The sequence below is a fragment of the Condylostylus longicornis genome, unplaced genomic scaffold, assembly GCF_029603195.1.
Source record: "Condylostylus longicornis isolate FDR11 unplaced genomic scaffold, ASM2960319v2 ptg000013l, whole genome shotgun sequence".
NCBI lineage: Eukaryota > Metazoa > Arthropoda > Insecta > Diptera > Dolichopodidae > Condylostylus > Condylostylus longicornis.
Genome location: NW_026577982.1, coordinates 16,085,159 through 16,104,305, shown reverse-complemented (window position 1 = coordinate 16,104,305; position 19,147 = coordinate 16,085,159). Strand labels below are relative to the sequence as shown.

General features: G+C 25.0%; 1 protein-coding gene across 2 annotated transcripts in view; it reads left to right on the top strand.

Moving 5' to 3' along the window:
* Window positions 1-2,852: 2,852 nt before the first annotated feature.
* The window catches only part of LOC129605281 (transcription factor Sp9), a 77,630-nt gene continuing 61,335 nt past the window's right edge, over window positions 2,853-19,147 (top strand). Inside the window, exons 1-2 of one of the 2 annotated variants that reach the window (XM_055514938.1) lie at window positions 2,853-3,276; window positions 7,180-7,283. In XM_055514938.1, the coding sequence (XP_055370913.1) occupies window positions 7,182-7,283 (102 nt within the window). In that variant the 5' untranslated portion in view covers window positions 2,853-3,276; window positions 7,180-7,181. Of the gene's footprint in view, window positions 3,277-7,063; window positions 7,284-19,147 lie in introns of those variants that run through there. The other variant, XM_055514937.1, reaches the window with a different exon arrangement.

Sequence of the window (19,147 nt, the reverse complement as noted above, 5' to 3'; positions counted from 1 at the left end):
TATCTCACTTACACACTCAAAAAGATTTACCGTTTATTTATACCATTTTTATTTACTCTTTTTTATTTTGTTTTGTTATTTGTTTGGATACAAATGTTGCTCATCAAATTAAAAGTCGCTTAGAAAAACACAAACACTATGAAATTGAATTGCTAAGTCGCATGACCGGTTTCGTATCAACTTTTTTTTTATTTTCATTGAATTTATCCTGCTTAGCGTGAGTGTGTTGTCGCAAATTTAAATTTAACAAAAAAATATATAATTTTATTCATATATCTTACAATAATAAAAAATATCATGCTATTACTGTATATAAAAGCAAAACAGCAGGAGACATTATTGTAATTCACCAACACAAGCTTATCTTAAGAAAAACTAAAATGAAGCGCAAAATCGTGTAGGTTTTATAAAGTAAGAAGTATTGAAATCGCTTATATCGCGCCAATCCATACAAAATATTCGAACACTATCGCACAAATATCTTTCCACACTATCATAAAATGTCATACTATCGTAATTGTATTTTATAGTAACTACTACCATTTTAAAAACAACATTTTATTGAGAAAGTGTATGTGAAAATTGTAGATGGATTTGTAAAACACCAACACTTTTCAAGTGAAACATACTTGCTTTTGTTGTTTTACGGAGTAGATTATAAATTTACTAACAACTGATTGGTTATCTTCAGAAATCATAATCAAAAAAATAGGCGGTTCCCGTAAAAGATGAACTAGAAACAAAAAACGAGATTAGAAAGAAGGAGTTTTTATTTAATTCTTATTGAAATAGTTTTAGCTATAGTGGAAACACACTTAAGCAATAGCACATTTTTAATACATTTCCATCTATGGCATTTTATCAAAATAAGAAGTATATGTCGCATTATGCTGTATCATGCTATAGAAAATCTCCATGCTCATTTTTCAAATTTTCTCATTTTTAAATAAGTTTTTGTTACTGTTTTCAATACTAAATTTTAACGCAAAGAGAAAAGCTTTCTTATTCGAATAAAAACTATGCGAAATATTTTGATTTTAATTTTGGTCTTTCATTCAAGTTGTAAAATGAAAAGATCAAAAATAAAATTAATTTTGTAAATTTTGAAAATTTTGCGATCTCCGTTACTTAAATGAACCTTTTTTTTTTAGGTCCCCTACATTACTCTGGATTTCTCTTAGTTCTTCGTTCAGAAGTTTTTATAGTAAATGCTGCTTGTATTTCTTGTCGCATAAACTGGCGTACATATGTATGTATGAATAGTTTTTGTTTTTTATAAATAAGTACATAAAATATGTGCTTTCACACACAATGATACATTCACATATGAATGTACATACACACGTAATAAGCAAATAGGGTAATAAATATAAATGCGTTCTCGTTATTGACATGAGCGCCACTACATGGTTATATTTTGTATTATGATTGTGCAAAACAAGTCAAATTAATATTCTTTTTACAACATTTTTTTTGGTTTTGCTGTTTTTTCTTTTTTAACATTCGCTCCTCTTTTCATTTTTTCTTTATATTTTCGTTTTCCTTATTATTGTCGTTGTCGCTGAACAACCGAAATGAATATAAAAAATTTTTAAATATATGAAAAATAATACATGCTCTCTGTTGTTATATGTATAAATTGGGCGAGGGGCGATTCACTGAAAAAGAAAAAAATTAAATGAACAAAAAAAAAATATAAAAGTTTGTAGAATAAAAGAAAATGAAAAAAAAGCAATTCATGAAAATAATGAAAGAGGAGAAGAAAAACAAGTAATAAAAAAATTTTTATTTTTATAACAGAAAAACTCGCTTTTAATACAAAAGTTTTCTTCGTAACTTTAGTTAGTTATCTTGACGTTACGAAAACGGTTTAATCTTTTGCGATTGTGCGATTTTTTTCTGTTTTCTCTTTGAAATATAAAATATAAAGTGAATGTATGTATAATTGTATATGCACATATATATATATATAATTTGATTATTTATTTTTGTGTATTTAGAAAATAAAATAAGAATGAAACAATAAAAAACCAAACAACAAAATAATACGAAAATACTACAGAGGTATACAAGAAAAAAAAACAAAAAAACAAGAAAAGCAAGCAAGCGAACTTTATATTTCTGTCAAAAAAAGACGACGACGACGACGTCGTTTTCATTGTTGCGCTTCTCTAATCTTATTATTGTTGTTTTGTTTCATTATTTTTGATTTCTTATTTGGTTTTTGACTATGTTAAATTTCATATTTTTGTTTTGTATTTCAATTCACATATTTATTATCTTTTTTTAATGAAAGAAAAAAGTTCTGGTGTTCTCACAGCAGGATAACAATATTCAAAATATATAAGTGTATTTTGTACATAAAAACAATACAAATTCAAAAATTTGTTTTTTGTTTTTTTTTGTATTTTTAAATTAAATGAAAACTTTTGTGAAACAAAAAGAAAAAGAAAAAAGAAAAACAATATTTTAACAAAAAAGAAGGAGAAAAATTTTGACTTTTTTTTATGAATTTGACATTTGAAAAAAATCTTTGTTGCCGCCGACATTTATTTTTCTGCGCGAAATATTTGTAATGGTTTTTATCCGATTATTTTTATATAAAATTATAAAATATATAAATAAATTGTGTGTGTACAAGTGTAAAATATAAATTAAAAAAAAATGGCAAATATTATTTATAAAAACTTACAAAATTTTTGAAATATTTGTGTAGTGTAATAATAACAGAGATTTAAAAAAAATTAAGGAAAAAGGTGGATAAAAGTTGAAACTTATAATAACTAAATTTTTTTTTGACATTTATGTAGATTAAAATTCAAAATATTAAAAAAATTATTTTGGAAAATTTCAAATAAAATAAAAATTGTTATTAATGAAAATATGTAATTATTTTTTAATAAAGTGTAAGTGGGCAATTTGAGAATATTTCAGAAATAAATGCAAAACCTAACCTAAAACATATTAAATTAGAAATATTTAATTGAAAAATCAGAAGATTAGTTAAATTTCTAGTTGAGAAATGAAAATTTTGTGTGGAAAAGTTTAAATAACTTGACAGAGTGATTTTGATCAAATATTCTAATTCGAATTTGACATAATTTCGGATCAAATACTCGAAAATTCCACAAGAATTCAATATAAATTGGAAACTTATACTAGAAGAAACAAGAAGTTTTAATTTAAATTTAAAATTCTCAAGTTTTTTTGTCTTAAATTTTAATAAATAATAATTTGTTTTTGGAATATTTTGGAATTAGAGCAAAATAAAACAAGGTAAACAAAATTTTTCAAATTAAAATGATTGCATTTGTTTTGTTTAGCAAAATGTTAAATTGTATTTATTATAGAAACAAAAAGTTAGTCAAAATATTGATGGCCTTACAGAAAAACCTTAGGTGATTATTCAATTGGACGTTAAAAACTAGTATTTTAAATTTTAAGCAAGGTCCACTTAAGCCAAATTAACTACATATAAGTAGTTGCTTAAAAAAGTAAAATTATTGCAAACATATGGTTTTTTTTAAATTCATAGTTAACCAATTCAAACATTTTTATGTTGTTCAAAAATTGATTTAAATCTCAACACAATATGATTCAGTACGATCTGGTGCTTTGTGATTTGTAGATCGAAGAAAGTCTATTTAGAATTAATTGATGAAACCTCGAACTGTTTCATTCATAATTAAAAATTACGAACATTTGCTAAAATCCGGCATGTCAATTTTTGTCTAATTTTAGGTAATAGCTGGTGGAAATTAATTACTATCACATCTTTATTTATTTTCAAAATTGTCCTAAACCCAGCTCGAACAACAATACTATAAATGTGCCTCAGACTTTTTCCCAAAATTTTTAAATAATTATAATGAAGAAAGAAGTTTTATAGTCTCCAGATTTTCAGGAACTGTCAACGATAATTTCACATTATTTCATTTTAAATATTCATAGACTTTGATTTGTTGAAGACCTGTTCATTAACTTTTGTTAATGTAATTGAGAACTTAATTAGAGATTTTCTTCCACTAGAATGCATCATTTTTTCATCTAATATATCTTAAAATCACTCATTTAAATAATTTGATTGAAAACAAAAGAAGCTAGAAAAAAGGTGCCGCTCTACATATATATGTATATATATATATATATATATATAAGTGCATATAAATATAAATTAAATACAAATATCACGTGCTATAACACGTGCCTGCTTTGGCTGAACGTTCTCACAAAACCCAATTATTCCCGCTGTGAGGCTCAAATAAATGTAGACAAATTCATGAAATTGATATAGCAAAGTAAAATCAGTGAAAGAAAATCGTACCTATGTGCACAAGAATAATTCTTTCAAATTATACTTAACTATATTTTTATTACAATGATGATAACGGTTGGATACCAAAAAAATTATATTAACAACAGTAACCAATTGAAATATTTTTTTTTTGTATAAATATTTTTATTCTCGCGGCTCAGGGTGATGATTTATTTTGTTGCTCATTTTTTGAATGAATCATAATAAAAAAAAAAGAGCATCAAGCAAGTCAAAAATTTAGAAAGAGAAAACCAACAAGCAATATTATTACAAAATTAGATTGATTTGTTTGAATTTCTGAATAACAGAAAATATTTATATATAGAGTTGGCTCCTTACAGAATACATTCAAGCAATCGAGAAAAATTAACTGCAGGAATTCAGCTATAGTGGCCTAAATATTAAAAATACAAGTTCACAAAATACCGACGCAAAATTTGTGTTCAAAAAATATAAAATTTACCATAAATCACCTGACAGTCGCGAATTATTTGATAATGAAAGCATAATTCTACTTCATAGCAACTATACAAACTACACATAAAAAATTAATTAGTAAATTGAACAATTCGAATAAATTGATCACTCCAAACAAGGACTTTCAGTGTAACAAATAACAAATAAAAATTCAAATCAATCATATAAAAAATCTGCACTTATCCAAAAAAAAATAAAGTCAAAGTTCTTACATTGTTGCTATTTTGTGAAAAGATGAATTCGATATAAGGGTAAATAAAAACAAAACTTGAGAGAAAAAAAAAATTTTTATCAAAATTTCATTTAATCGTGCTGTTAATTTGACAGATTAGTAAAAAAATATGATTAAAATGCAAAGTATCCCTAATTTTTTGGATAGAAAACGAATTTGAACGTTCTTTTGTTGAAAATTTTTCTATTTGATCTTTTATATTACGTGTGTATAGTTTTTATTATTATAATTTGTAAATAAAACACGTTAAGCAAAAATAATTCCTAATCCCTAATTTGACATTTTCGGTATATTCTTTTTATTACTTCATTGCATTGTTTTCGAATAAATAATTTTCATTGTTCAATTTACTTGCATGTAAAGAATCGTTAAAAAATATCATTTCAAAAAAGTAATAACACAATATTTCGAATCTTTTGCTCACTTCTTTACTCTTCTCTTTCGATTTTGATGAGTTGTCGGCAAAAATCAAAATTTTTGACACTTGAAAAAAAAATGACTCATAATAATTTGATAAAATTACCGTTGTCAATCAAAAGCTAAACGGTAAAAAAAATAAACAACAATAAGTCTAAATTTAAACAATAAAAAACAAAAAATACAATAGAAGAAAACGAAACAAAACGATTGATCGAATCCGTAAGTGTTTTCAAAAATGTTTTAATGAGAAGATGAATTAGAAGAAAAAATGAAATGAGAAAAAAAAAAATTCTTTTGACGTTTCATCTCTCATATCATAATTTGATTTTTTTGAACCGTTGTTCCTTTTCGGGTTGAAAATGCCAATATAATTTTTTATTATTCGTCTTAAATTATTAAGAATAGGGTTTCTTAGCTCAAAGTTTCGGTGTTAACTTTTAAAATTTTCTTATAACATTCAGATTATTGTCGAGTCCAATAATAATTGTGACGTATATGGAATTGCCATCTATATAAGTTTTCGAATAGAAGACATTTTCAATCTATAGTAAAATTTAGAATTAAAAAATTTGTATTAGAAAACTTCGAATTATACAGAACTGCGCTTCATTTGTTCAGAGTCTATAACAAGCATTTCTTTTCGCAGTGTTGAAAACTAATTTTTTGTATGTTTTTTTCTTAAATTACTTTTTCATTGAAAACGTCCCACTTCCACTTATTTCTCTTTTTTTTTGTTCTTCATAATCTCTCAAACCATTCTCGACGTGAAGTTAAGTAGGAATGCATTTCAAATTTCAGAAAAAGCAATGATATTTATTCCTTAAATACAACTTTGCATAAAAGAGTTTGAATTACTTACCAATATTCAAATTTTTCTTAAATTATAAATTTTCTTATGAAGTCTAAGTAAAGATGTTCTCCCCCGTCTCTAAAAATACTTGTTTTCATTACATAAAGAAGAAGAAAAGGCAAGTGAATGATTTTTTTTTCTAACAACTTTTGTAAATGCACAGCGGTTAAGGCAAATCGGATTATCTATTTGTTTCCGTAAACTTTAAAATACAATACAACATTTTGTTAACAAAAGATAGTCATTTTTTTTTGTTACTGCAACATTTTGCTTAACTTGCTTTAATCTACATTATCTAGGTATCAAAAATTTATACAACAAAATTTTATCAGTTTACATGTGTGTAGCTAAATGCATAATCTATATATTTGTATTTTAACTTGTGTGACAAGAATGAAGAAAACCAAAGATAGTTTGTAAAAGATTTGTTGAAAAGTTACATAATCTTCTTATAATTTGATTACAAATCGTAATATACAATATTTTTTTGATTAATAACCAATTAATTAAAAATTTTACATAAATTAGTCAAATTGAAAAAAAAAATTTTTTTAAAACAACAATTAAATTGTTAATTTGAGAAAAAGAAAATGACTGAAATCATAAAGTGTTTTATAAAACTAAAAGTGTTTCAAAAAGATTTTAATAACAAAAATATTTAATAAAATACTAAAAAGAAAATAGAAAAAATAGTAACAGGATCATAGCAAAATTGTGTGTTTAAAAATTCATTAGTTAAAAATTTTCTTTAAATTTAATTGAAAGTATACAATATTTTTTGTTTTTGGGAACATTAGAAACATCTGCATTGGAAAAACTACATAAAAATATTAAGAATACCAAATATTAATAAAAAAATATATTAAAACATAAAAATGTTGACAGATATGACCCCGACGGCTGGTCAACTTTATGGATCACAAATACCTACAATGGGCATGAATATTACAAACATTGCATCACATATACAAAAACCACAAGTTAATCCGGTAAGTAACAAACTGTAAATTTTATAAATTTTTTAATTTTTAATATGCTTACTTCTAAAAATGCTTAATTATTCAGTAAAAAGCTGAAAATTTTTGTTTTTTTATTAAACAATTAGTATATTTTAAAAAATAAGTGTCACTTATAGCATGATTAGAAGTTGATGTCTATATTGTTGAAACAGAAAACTTAATTTTAATAAATATATCGTAATCGAACTTGATACATATTATATGGAACTATTGTGGACTTGGAAATATATTTACGAAAAGAAAATCCTATCAAAATCTCACAGCTCTATGATGTCTCCCTTACATGTTTTTCTTAAATTTTTCAAAAAATTCATTACTTTAGTTTTACCTAACCTTTTTTCATTTAAACTTAAAACCACAAGTTCGGATCGAAAACATTAGTGAAAAAGGCATTAAATATATATATTTAAAGTTTCATCTTGCAAAAGTATTATTTTAAATAAAATTTAAAAATTTCGGAAACACTCCGAATTTCGGAGTGCTATAAAATAAAATTTTATAATAAGAGTTTTACTATAAACCCGTTTTGGAAATAGTATAGTTCAAAATTTTCTGCTTTCTCAGAATTCAAAGTTTTACCGAAAATGATTTGTGGAAGAATAAGAAGAAGCATTTTCAGTCTTTAAAGAAATTCACTTTCATATTTCATAATTCACTTCATAATTTTCAATACATACGTAATATACATTTTTACATGAAGTATGAAACCTCACACGTTTAACAATTATTGTATTCAACCAAAGAAAAATTAGAAAGTAGAAGAATCTATTCGGAGCAAAAAAAAAAATCAAAAAGTATAGTTACGCCTATTTCAGATTTTTAAAACTAATCTCATACTACTAAAGTAATGAAAACAAAATTTTATGACTTGAAAACTTTCATTTTTATCCCCGAAACTGGACTATTTAGAACCCTAAATGTATATGTACACTGGGGCATGTTTATTTTAAATGGAAAAATGTTATAAAAGTTTATATGGCTTTTTTTATTACACACATACTCACAATTAAAGTACACACAATTCTAATGTTGAAATAAAACGAAAGTATCCACAAAATCAATACCAAATGGTCAAGTGAAAATATTCAACAGAAATTTAATGTTTATTTTATGAGGAGAAGATCATAAGAATAAAAATAGAAACAGACTAAGTGTGTGTCCTTTTTGCAAATCTCTACATATTTACTACACCATTATTATGAAATCTTCAGTTACATATTCATTGCCATAAAAATCTCAGCAATTTTTCCTAACACTAAAATCCAACTTTTATGATTTTCAATATTGTGTTGTGTATGTATGTGTTAAATTAGAGTAAGACGCACGAAATTTCAAAAAAATCGGATTACAAATGTAGATACTCAAATTATTTGCCCTTCCAAATTATTTTTGTTTTTTTTTTAAGAATATTCTTTTAATAAATTATTTTTTGTAAGTTTTGATTAGTTCCAGTTCCAGTTTTAGAAAAAAAATAAAGGCGATTCACGTTCCAGAATGGCCAGTATTTCAATAATAAAAACCAAAAAAAGAGTAAAAATAAAATAAACGTATACTTAGTTTTGTTACTATAAAGGACATTTCTTCAAGGATATTTTAGTAAAATGTTTATTTAGGGTTCTAAACGGATTCTTCCTAAATTCTTAATGCATTCTTGTGCTTGATTTTTCGATGGTTTTTTTTTTTTTCTTGTATTTCGAATTGAAGCGGTCAATCAGAACATTAAAATTTTTCTGGTAATGTATGAAATTTCGATCTATAAATATACAACAATTTGATCTCATGTAACAAATATACATACATACGCTTTGAACTATACATACTTACATAAATACAATATTAAGTACTCATCATTTGTAATCCTATTGTTAAATTGTAATTTTATTTTCGATTGAGTAGAAAATGCTTGCACTTAAAAGTATTTTTCTAACTAATAGTGAATGAGTGAGTCCTTGAAATTTTATACAATTGCATGTATTTATACATACATATGTACTTAAATAAATTTTTATATGTATTTCGGTCCACATATTAAAGAAGTCCTTTAGTATGTATACAATTATACCATGACGACTTTTTGTCCGGATATCCGATTACATTTTGATATTAAAGTACCAAATGGAATTCTGGACATAACATATACGTATATCAGTATATGTATATATAGAATATAATATTACTTACATAAATACAATGTAGTCATCAATTGAAAAGAGGAATACCAAGTGTATAAGAGAACTTTTCATATTCTTTTCGCAGATAAAATTTTATTGATTTGACTTTTTGACCCCTCATAATATAGTTAAAAGGATTTTTGCTACATTATAGTTAAAAAGTGAAATTTTTTTCAAAATATATTTAAAGTGTTAAGGGTACAGAACAAGCTAGTGGATCTGTTATAAATGTATTTTGAGGTTATTGAAATATTGTAAAGATTATCTTATACTTAATACTGGTTCTGTTTATTTTCATATATAGTAGTGCTATTGATCCTGATTTTCAATGTTAATTCAAAAGAATTGATTTTACTTTTATTTTTGGGGTGCTGGAAGTGTATAATATTTTTACTCATCCTATGAATTGTTATTCATAGAAATGTTTTCGAAAAAATGTTGTTTTTTTTTATTTTTATTGGACCATTTATTGGTATTACACCACTGGGCATCGTATTTATAGGCTTTGAAAATTAAATAATATTAAGGATATTTTTACTTTTTATAATTTGCACGCATATAAAATTTAGTTCCTTACTTTAACAAACTATATACCATTAGAACTAAGTGTATGAAGGAATAATAATAAAACGATAATAAATTCAAGTAGTTTTGTATGTATTTGATATTTTCTTAACTTGTTATGCCCTCTATAACTAGTATAGTATGTACATATAAATAGTAAATTAAGTTTTATGTCGTCACGGTTAATTTTCGTGTATTTTGAGTGTATATTGTAAATTTATTTCCAGAATTGTTGCCGTTACTAAACACATATGAACTCAAAATTTAAGTACACTACTGAAATCTGGCTATAATAGATATAATATCAAATTTTTTGTTACATTAAACATTCTCAGCGATAACAGTATTACATGCGGCTTTGGTAATAAGAGCTAATTTCAAAGAGGTTTTGCAAAATAATAATATGTTTTATTAAATATATTATTACACAGTTATGAATTGATTATCTTCACTTATGAATCTAATATTTAGGAAATTTAATAATCTTTTATAGAGTTATAAATTGATCTTGTGTAAAGGAATACAAAATGTTCTTAGATTGCTTCAGTTTCATCTGTTTTGCATTATTTATATACTTAAATTGATATTGTATTGTGAATAATAAAAAAAATTTTTAATTTTCGACCAAAAATTTTTGTTGATATTTTTAATTTAATAATTTGATTTGCTTAAGACCTACTCTCTAACTGACTTTGAATTCAGCCAGGCTGTATAGTTTTACTGTAAAATGTAAAGTTATCCAGCTTCGTCCTGCGTACGAGGACTCCCGAATTTCTCAAGAGCATGTGTTAATGCGAACAATTTTGCACTCTGAATGGCGAATTTAATGTGTGGTGACTATCCTGAATGGTGAATTCTCTGAATAGTGAATATCTTGCACGGTTTGAATAAAAATCATATACCCAACTTTATATAAGCATATGAAACAATTTGGAATTATTTTGAGGAGAAATTTTGAACATTTAAATTGTAATTGTACCAGTGTATCGTGTACGTTGAAAAAAACGGTATAATTATAATCAGAACTTTACCTTCACGACAAAAACTACACACCTTATTAAAAACAAAACATATTAGTTCCAATTGTCATTAGTCCAAAGATCGTTGATAACAATTAAAAAGACAATTTTAATATCATTATTACTTAACCTTCAACAAGAGGACTAATAATTATTTTCGCATTAAAAGCCGTGATAGTTTACACAAAACTGATATACAACCGTTAATTTATAGATAAGAAATAGTTAAAATTTATACTTATATAAAAATATCATCACCTTGTTAAAATGCTATTTAAAAAATTTTAGTAATTACCAATGATTTTCCCCCCACCTTATTCTAGCCATTTACATATTATGTAAAAAATAAAAAATATACAAAAACCGCATTTAAACTCTTATCACATCGTTATCAGTTCTTTATAGTTACGCGATATATATGTTTCATTATACAATTGAAAGTTTTATTAGACTTTTATCCTTAATAGGATATAGAATTGCCAAGGAAAATTTTTATTTTTGCGTTAGAATCCTTAAAATAATAATTACGATAACATGAGTTTCGTCTCTTAGTATAAAATCGCTAAAAATTTTGAATGCTTGATGTTTTAAAAAACTATTTTAATACAAAAGAGGCACATAAGGTACTTTTATACTCGAATTTATGGCTATGTAAGCATTCTTTATCATTATCATCTTCATTATTACTGTCATCATCACTTATACAATATTTTTGTTATAATCAACGAAACTTTTTTTGTAATGTATAGATTATTTCAAATTCATTATTATTCTCACTATCATCATCATAATCATCATCACAATAATCATTACCATTATCATCATTATTACTAACATTATCATTAACATCAAGCCTAAAGGAAACATAATTTCTCATATCAAATTGTGTCATCAAATTACTTAGTACATAAAAATTGTTCATCATTTTATTCTCAATCCCAATCCCAAAAAAAAAAAAACATAAAGGACAAACAAAAAAAAAATCCAAAAAAATACAAGGAATAAAAATTGAAAAGTGTGTTTGTGCCCTGTAATTACATGACTAGAGTTAATTCATTAAACAAATTATTCTATCAAATGGTTGAATGTCTGAATGAATGGACGGATTCTTAAATTTAATGTATATGAAAAGTATAAAATTGCGGTATTTGTATATATGGTAGCAGTCGCCTTTCCTTTTATTTTGGAAAAAAAATATTCAATTATGCTATGCATACAAATTTACAAATGTACAATTAGACATTGAATAATATCAAAATCCTATATGTGTAACCAAGTAACAGAAATTATTTAATTTCATTGCCCTTAGTAATACCACCGCCCTTCTGCCCTGCCATTTGTTTCAAATTTTTTGAATATGACCTGCTTGTACAGTCTAGGATATTTGAACTTTTATTATGTATTTAAATAACATTATTGTAGTAATTTTTTACAATGAATCTCCAAAAAAAAACATATGGACGAGTTGGAAAATTCAATGTTTATTTCAAAAAATTTTAGGTTAAGTTTTTAGGTTAATTGGATGTTTCATATTTTAGGACTTATTGGATTCTCTGTTTTATTTAATGTTATTTTTATCTCTTATGTGCTATAAATGCAACTTAGTTTTGTCATAATTTTTAAAATATTCAATAAATGCGAAAGTTAGGAGTATTAAAGAGCTTTCATAGAACGTCCCACAAGAAAGCGAGAAATTGTTGATTCGACCATAGCTTTTTTAAGTTTTCTGCCATTAGTCTTTTTATGTTCTATAAGCCATCGAAATTCTTTAGACCCCTACTAAGTATATGCTTATTTTACACAATGTTTAACATGACCTCTATTGATAAAACCTGACACATTGATTGATAACATAAACAACTCTACAAAAATTATGTAAATTGAGGAATAAGTTTTTTTATACTTTTATAGTAAAAAATTTAAACTAATATTACAAAGAAAATTCTTATCAGACAATCACTAAAAATGATACTTGCACAATAATTTAATCACTCGACATTCGTGTTAAAACTATTGCAACAATGAATGGAATGCCACATAAGCATTTGTAAATTTAACTACAATTACTAATTTTAATTAGTAGCAATTACTAATTTATTTTTCCATATTGTCTTTAAAATGCATTTACAAAAAAAAATTGAACAAACGCAGTATTGCATTTATTTTTTAAGTACTTGAAGAATGAAATAGAAAGTGTAGAGAAGAAGATTATCGTAACAAATTTAGTAGTGTTTTAATTATTGTCGCGGGTTAATATTTACACACGTACGTATTATAAAAAGATTCAAGCTTTTAGTTAAAGATATTTCACTTTATTATTAAAATTGCATACATTTTATTCCAGACCAAAATTTTTACTTAAACATGATTTCATATTATAAATTTTAATTCAGTGTGGTTACGGTACGGTTAATTATAGAAATAACTCTTTTATAATTTAATATGAACTGAAGTAATCGCAATTATTTCTCATTTAATTGGAAATTATTTTAAATATGTCGAAAGAATAAATTCAGTTTCACTTAGTTAGAATAGAAAATTATACTGCCTTAAACGCTATTAATTCACAGATTGAATAAATTGGGTTAACAATGTACTAGATTCCAAGAAAAATATCTATTTTGCCTTCCTAGTGAATATCACGTTATCCTCTCGAAAATTTCGAACATCTTATAAAGGTCTAACTAACATCGACTAACTGCTCCAAGCTCCTTTATTGAAGAGCCATAGTTGCCAAGAGACTTCGTTTTAATCGATCAATGTTTGATATTTTCCATGAAGTTAATCGAAATTACCTTCTTTTGGCTAAAAAGCTAGTACGAGCCGGTATGTGCTTTACCGTTAAGAGATTCATAACTGGTTTAACTTGATTTTTTCATCCCTATTATTTTTCCATCGTTTTATGAAAAACGTTTCTATTCATAACCTCTGAAAAACTCCTTGACGGCTTACCGAAATTTAGAATAGTCCCCTCATTGATTTAAAGTGCGTACACATAATAGTACACAGCAAATATATTTTGTGTTTCGGTGGCAACACTGTATGAATAAATTATTATCTTTAAATTTATTATTTATCTGTAAAAATTATTAATATTTTAGAATTTATCATAGTTAAATAAAAATTTTAAAATTTTAAAATCTTTAATTTAATTTCGGAACTTGTGATCGTATCTATTTTGACAAAGTTCTTTTATGTACTTCACCTTTTATTTATAATTTTTAATTTACGATTTCAAAAGAGAACTCGCGTCAAAACAAACCCCTTTAGAAGAAAATTTAAATTAATTACGTGCATTTCTTTCATATTCATTATTTTTAATTGGATGCTGATAAATTTTTAAAATTCTGAGTCTGTCATCAAATTATTCATTCATATATAAATTTAAAATCAGCTTATACATATATAAAAATATCGCATATGTCGTGTATACGCAATATGTGTGTGTTTGCATGTAATAAATAAAAATAAAATTATTGTAAAACAAGAGTTTTAATTTTTCCTGTCAGGAAGTAATACTTAATAAGAAACATTCCATCATATTATTATCATCATCATAATCATCTTCGGTCAGGTTTGAGATAATCATGATCATCTCAAATATACACTAAAAAAAGATAACAACATGCGGTTTCCCTCTAATTCTTCCACTTCCAATATGCGTAAGTTGAAAAAAGGATGACTTAAGAGTATGTATGTTTTATGAACCGTTTTAATGTGCTCTTGCTGTGTATACTTTATTATATACGCAACATTCTTTTAAATTAACAACAATTTATCTTATATAAAATTTTATTAAAAAGTTCAATTTCGTTTTTGTAATCATTATTTTTGGATAAATAAGAGTTTTAGTGCCATTAAAGTTCTCGCTCTTCTTAAATACTCATTTATAAGTTTCTTGTTATGTGTAAAAATTACTTATGTCCCATTGATATGATGAAAGATTCATACAGCTAGGGAAATAGAAACAATCAAATGTGTTGATATTTTCTGTGGTTACTAAATTATTTTCTGACGAATCTCAATTGATGAATAGGATTTTTTGTGGTTCTTTTTTCATATGAAACATCAATGTAGGAATATTTTTTGAATGGATCCGCTTCATATATGTAATTGAATGATACTATATATGCTGTCGCTGTGCGTAAAGCAATAATAATTGTAATGATGACAATTGAATTTTGAAATTTCTACCGAAGGAAAAGCCTTGTGTCTATAAAGAAAATGTTCAGTTAAAAGCGCGCGTACTATTTATGGCATTACATTACAAATCTAAAATTACTTTGAGTTGCTATAGATTAATTTTGGAATGAGCGTTCTTTAATTTTCATATGAGCGTATATTTTTCTTTTAATTTAATTGAATTAAAGAATGTATGTTGTAAATATAATTTATTTTTTAATCTGGAATTTAAAACTTTTTAGGAATTTCAATTGAACAAATTTTTCTAGCTTTAAATTGTACATTTTTAATCAAAAATGGGCGGTTTAATTTCAGCGCGTTTTTATGTTTTCTTGTTGTTGTTTTTTTGTGTTGCGTTCGCGTTCTTCTCATGAATGGAATTTTAAATGTTGTTTGCCTATAAAATATAAAAGCAATGTGCATAAATAGATATTGTGTTTCAACAAATTTTAGTCCATTGAAAATTTTCAAAATATTAAAAGAGTTGAAGAATTTATTCTTGGTTCTTTTTAATTTTGTTTTTTGTTTTATTGGAGAAATTTTCTACGCAACGCAAGTCTTCTTTTTATATTTTGCTTATTTTTTATTTTAGTAGTACAGATAAAGAAATTTTCTTATTCTTTGAATTAAAGTGCGTAGTTCATTGATGGGCGTCAACTATTTAAATGTCATTTTTGATGTGAAAAATTGCTAGAAATGAAAAAAAAAGAAATGAAATAAAACAAAAAAAAAATATAAGAATTTTTACAGTATTTCCTTCTTTCTCTTTCCTATATACAAAAACATTTAAAAGTTAAGGTGAATTTCGAAAAAAAAAACAAAAAAAAATACAAGGGAGATGAATTGAGGAGGCAATGAACTCATTTTGAAGATTTATTTTTCAATGTAGAATTTATTATTTGTTTAGCTGTCAAATTTAAAAAAAAAATAAATATAGAAAAAATCATAAAAAAACAAATTGGAAAATAATGAATGACATTTGATTATGACCTAAATTTTTAATGGAATAAAAAATTATTATAAGAGAAAAGTAAAATTTTTCTTAGACATAAATGGCAAGTAAAAATATTATTAAGGAACTTAAGTAAGTCATTGTGTGTTTTTTGCTATAAAAATTATACAAATAACAAATAACCTAAATATTTTTCAAAATAATAGAAAATTAAAATGAAATTAACATAAACAATTGGAATTTGGAAATTTGAATCGGAATGAATGTGGCAGGGATATCAAATGAATATTACTGGTTGTCCATAAATTAATGTCAGATGTCAAATTTTTCGCCAAAATAAATGTTAATAGGCAACCAATCCAAGTTACTAGCCAAAATATTCGAAAGTTTGGAGTCCATTGACAAATGCTCTTGCTTAAAGAGTCCGGTATGAATAGCTCATAAAAATAATGAGCCTTATCCTGATTGCCGCGTCACTTATGTGACATTTGTCGCTATCGCTGTCACATCAAAATTTATCAAGTGAAATTGACAAATTTAAAATAATTGTAACGAGTTAGATTTGAATTTAAAAAACTCATTTTCAGTGCATATTTATACGAGTACATTTAAGTAAAAATTTTCTTCATTATTTTGGTTTACGAATTCAACAGAAATTAAGAATCAAAAGATTCAGCATTAAGAAGAGCTCTTCTGTCAACTGGTTTCATTTGGCTTCAAATTCGCAATAACTTATGCAGCTATTTTCTTCGAACTTTAAACCTTTTGCTATGATATGTTCTGTGGCATAAAATTTCTCTTTTGGTGAAATGTCCTTGTTATCATTTTTATGCTAAAAATTTAATTATATATACATTTATTCAAATATTATGTTAGAAAATTCATGAATTTTTTTTTAAACTTACATTTTTTTAAACATACATACATCATCTAGCTTGTCACTTGCTAAATATATTTTAACAAAAAACGTCGCTTCACTACGCCGTATATGTCATATAAGAACAACAACTGAAATAGGCTGAAACATTTATTTCTCAATATTCTCCTGCAATATTAGCTTGAAATGAAATTTTATGTGAGAGAATTATTGGTTTTTAATTCCTATTTATAAAATGGCTTATTTAAATTATTTTGTTTCACAATAGCCTTTTAATCCTGCTTAAATATTAATTCTCCAAATCTATTCTTGAATTATTATTTAATGTCGAAAAATTTTGTGTGTTTTTTAACCCAATTTCCAAAATGGAAACTTGCTTTATTGCCATTTTTAACTACACAATCATTTATATAAAATTAGTTACGATCCGAATTTCAGTAGACCGTGATAGACGATGAAATAGTCAAGGAAAAGAAGAACTTGAAACTGAAATTGAATATTTTTTTGTCTTCTTCTTTTACAAATAAAAATTTCCGCTAAAATCGTCTATAGTATAAAAATAAGAAAAATACTATACAAGAGGGCAAAAAATTGAAATCATTGAACGATAGCGAATCGTTGAGCGCAAGACAAATCAATTATCGAATCTAATGCAAATAACTTTTTGTGAAATATGAAGTGTTTAGGAAGCAATCGTTATACCAAATTAGCTTTATTTGCTATATAAGATCTGGTTTCCATTATCCGGAATTCCAGAAAAACTAATTTGCCATAATAATATGTACGAAGGGGTCCTTTATTCTTTTTTTCCCAATTTATGTACGCTCTTTTAAAATTTTATTGTATTGTGGTGATGTTTTTTTTATTTTGTTTCGGATTCTATTATTGTTTTACAATATAAAATATATAAGAACAATATCCACATATTCGTTGTATGTTGTGTGTGTGTGTGCAGTGGCTCTTCATTAATCATATAGTTTTTATTAGTAAAACTTTTCGGAAGAAGCATAACAAAATTTCAATTTCTGTTTGTGATATTTTTTAAACCTCTTTTTTTTTAAATATTGTGTATGTTTTTATAACACTTAGTGTTTTGTACACACAAACATAATAGTGATTTTGTATTAATTGTCCTTAAAATGTCTTTTGTTATTAAAAAGGTTTATATATAGGAACAAGAAAACAGAGAACATTTAAATTTTTAAAAGTGATTTTTTTGTATAATAAAACTATATAAAAGCATTAAAGCTGAAAATATTTTATTATAATGGTTGACTGGCTCAAAATTTTTCGCTTAATTAAAATTTTCTTTTTCCGAGGGTAGGGTAGAATTGATTGCATTTTCAAAGGTGTTATTTTATTATATGTGTCAGTAAGAGGAAATTATAAATTTTAATGACAATTAGTAATTGGTTCTTGTGAGAAGTCTGATGAGAACTCTAATGATACTCGTAAAGATTTGATTTATAAATGCGTGCAGTACAGATGTCGATCTAGTACAGTGCCGTGCCCAAATTTGAGTCTTGAGTTTTATTTGATTATTTTGCGAACCAGTTCACAAATTTTCGAAATATTTTAAATTTTAAACAATTTTTTATTATTATGAAAGTAAAAACTTAATTAAAATGATTTTGCTGTGATATTTTTTCAATAATTTGCATACCTAATTGCATAAATTTATGTAAAGTTAGGCGCGATCTCTATTTTTTTTATTTAGTTTAAGTATAAATTGATATTTTTTCTTAATTTACTTTTAAAATATAGAAAATATTTCATTTGATTATTATTTATTACCAAAAATGACAAATTAATTTTCAATGTTGTAAATCATCTCGCTAATAAATAATTTCGACATTTTTTTTTGAAAATATGAGAAATTGAATGAAATACTTTGAGTACAAAAGATTCAACATAAATTTAATTTAAGCACTGGAACGAATATGTCAGATAATTTGAATGATCAAGTCGAAATGAAAAATTACAAAAAATTAAAAAGTAATTTTTTTAATTTAAATTTATTAATTTCGTATAATTTATACGAAAATTATTTTGTGCAATTGATTTTTTTC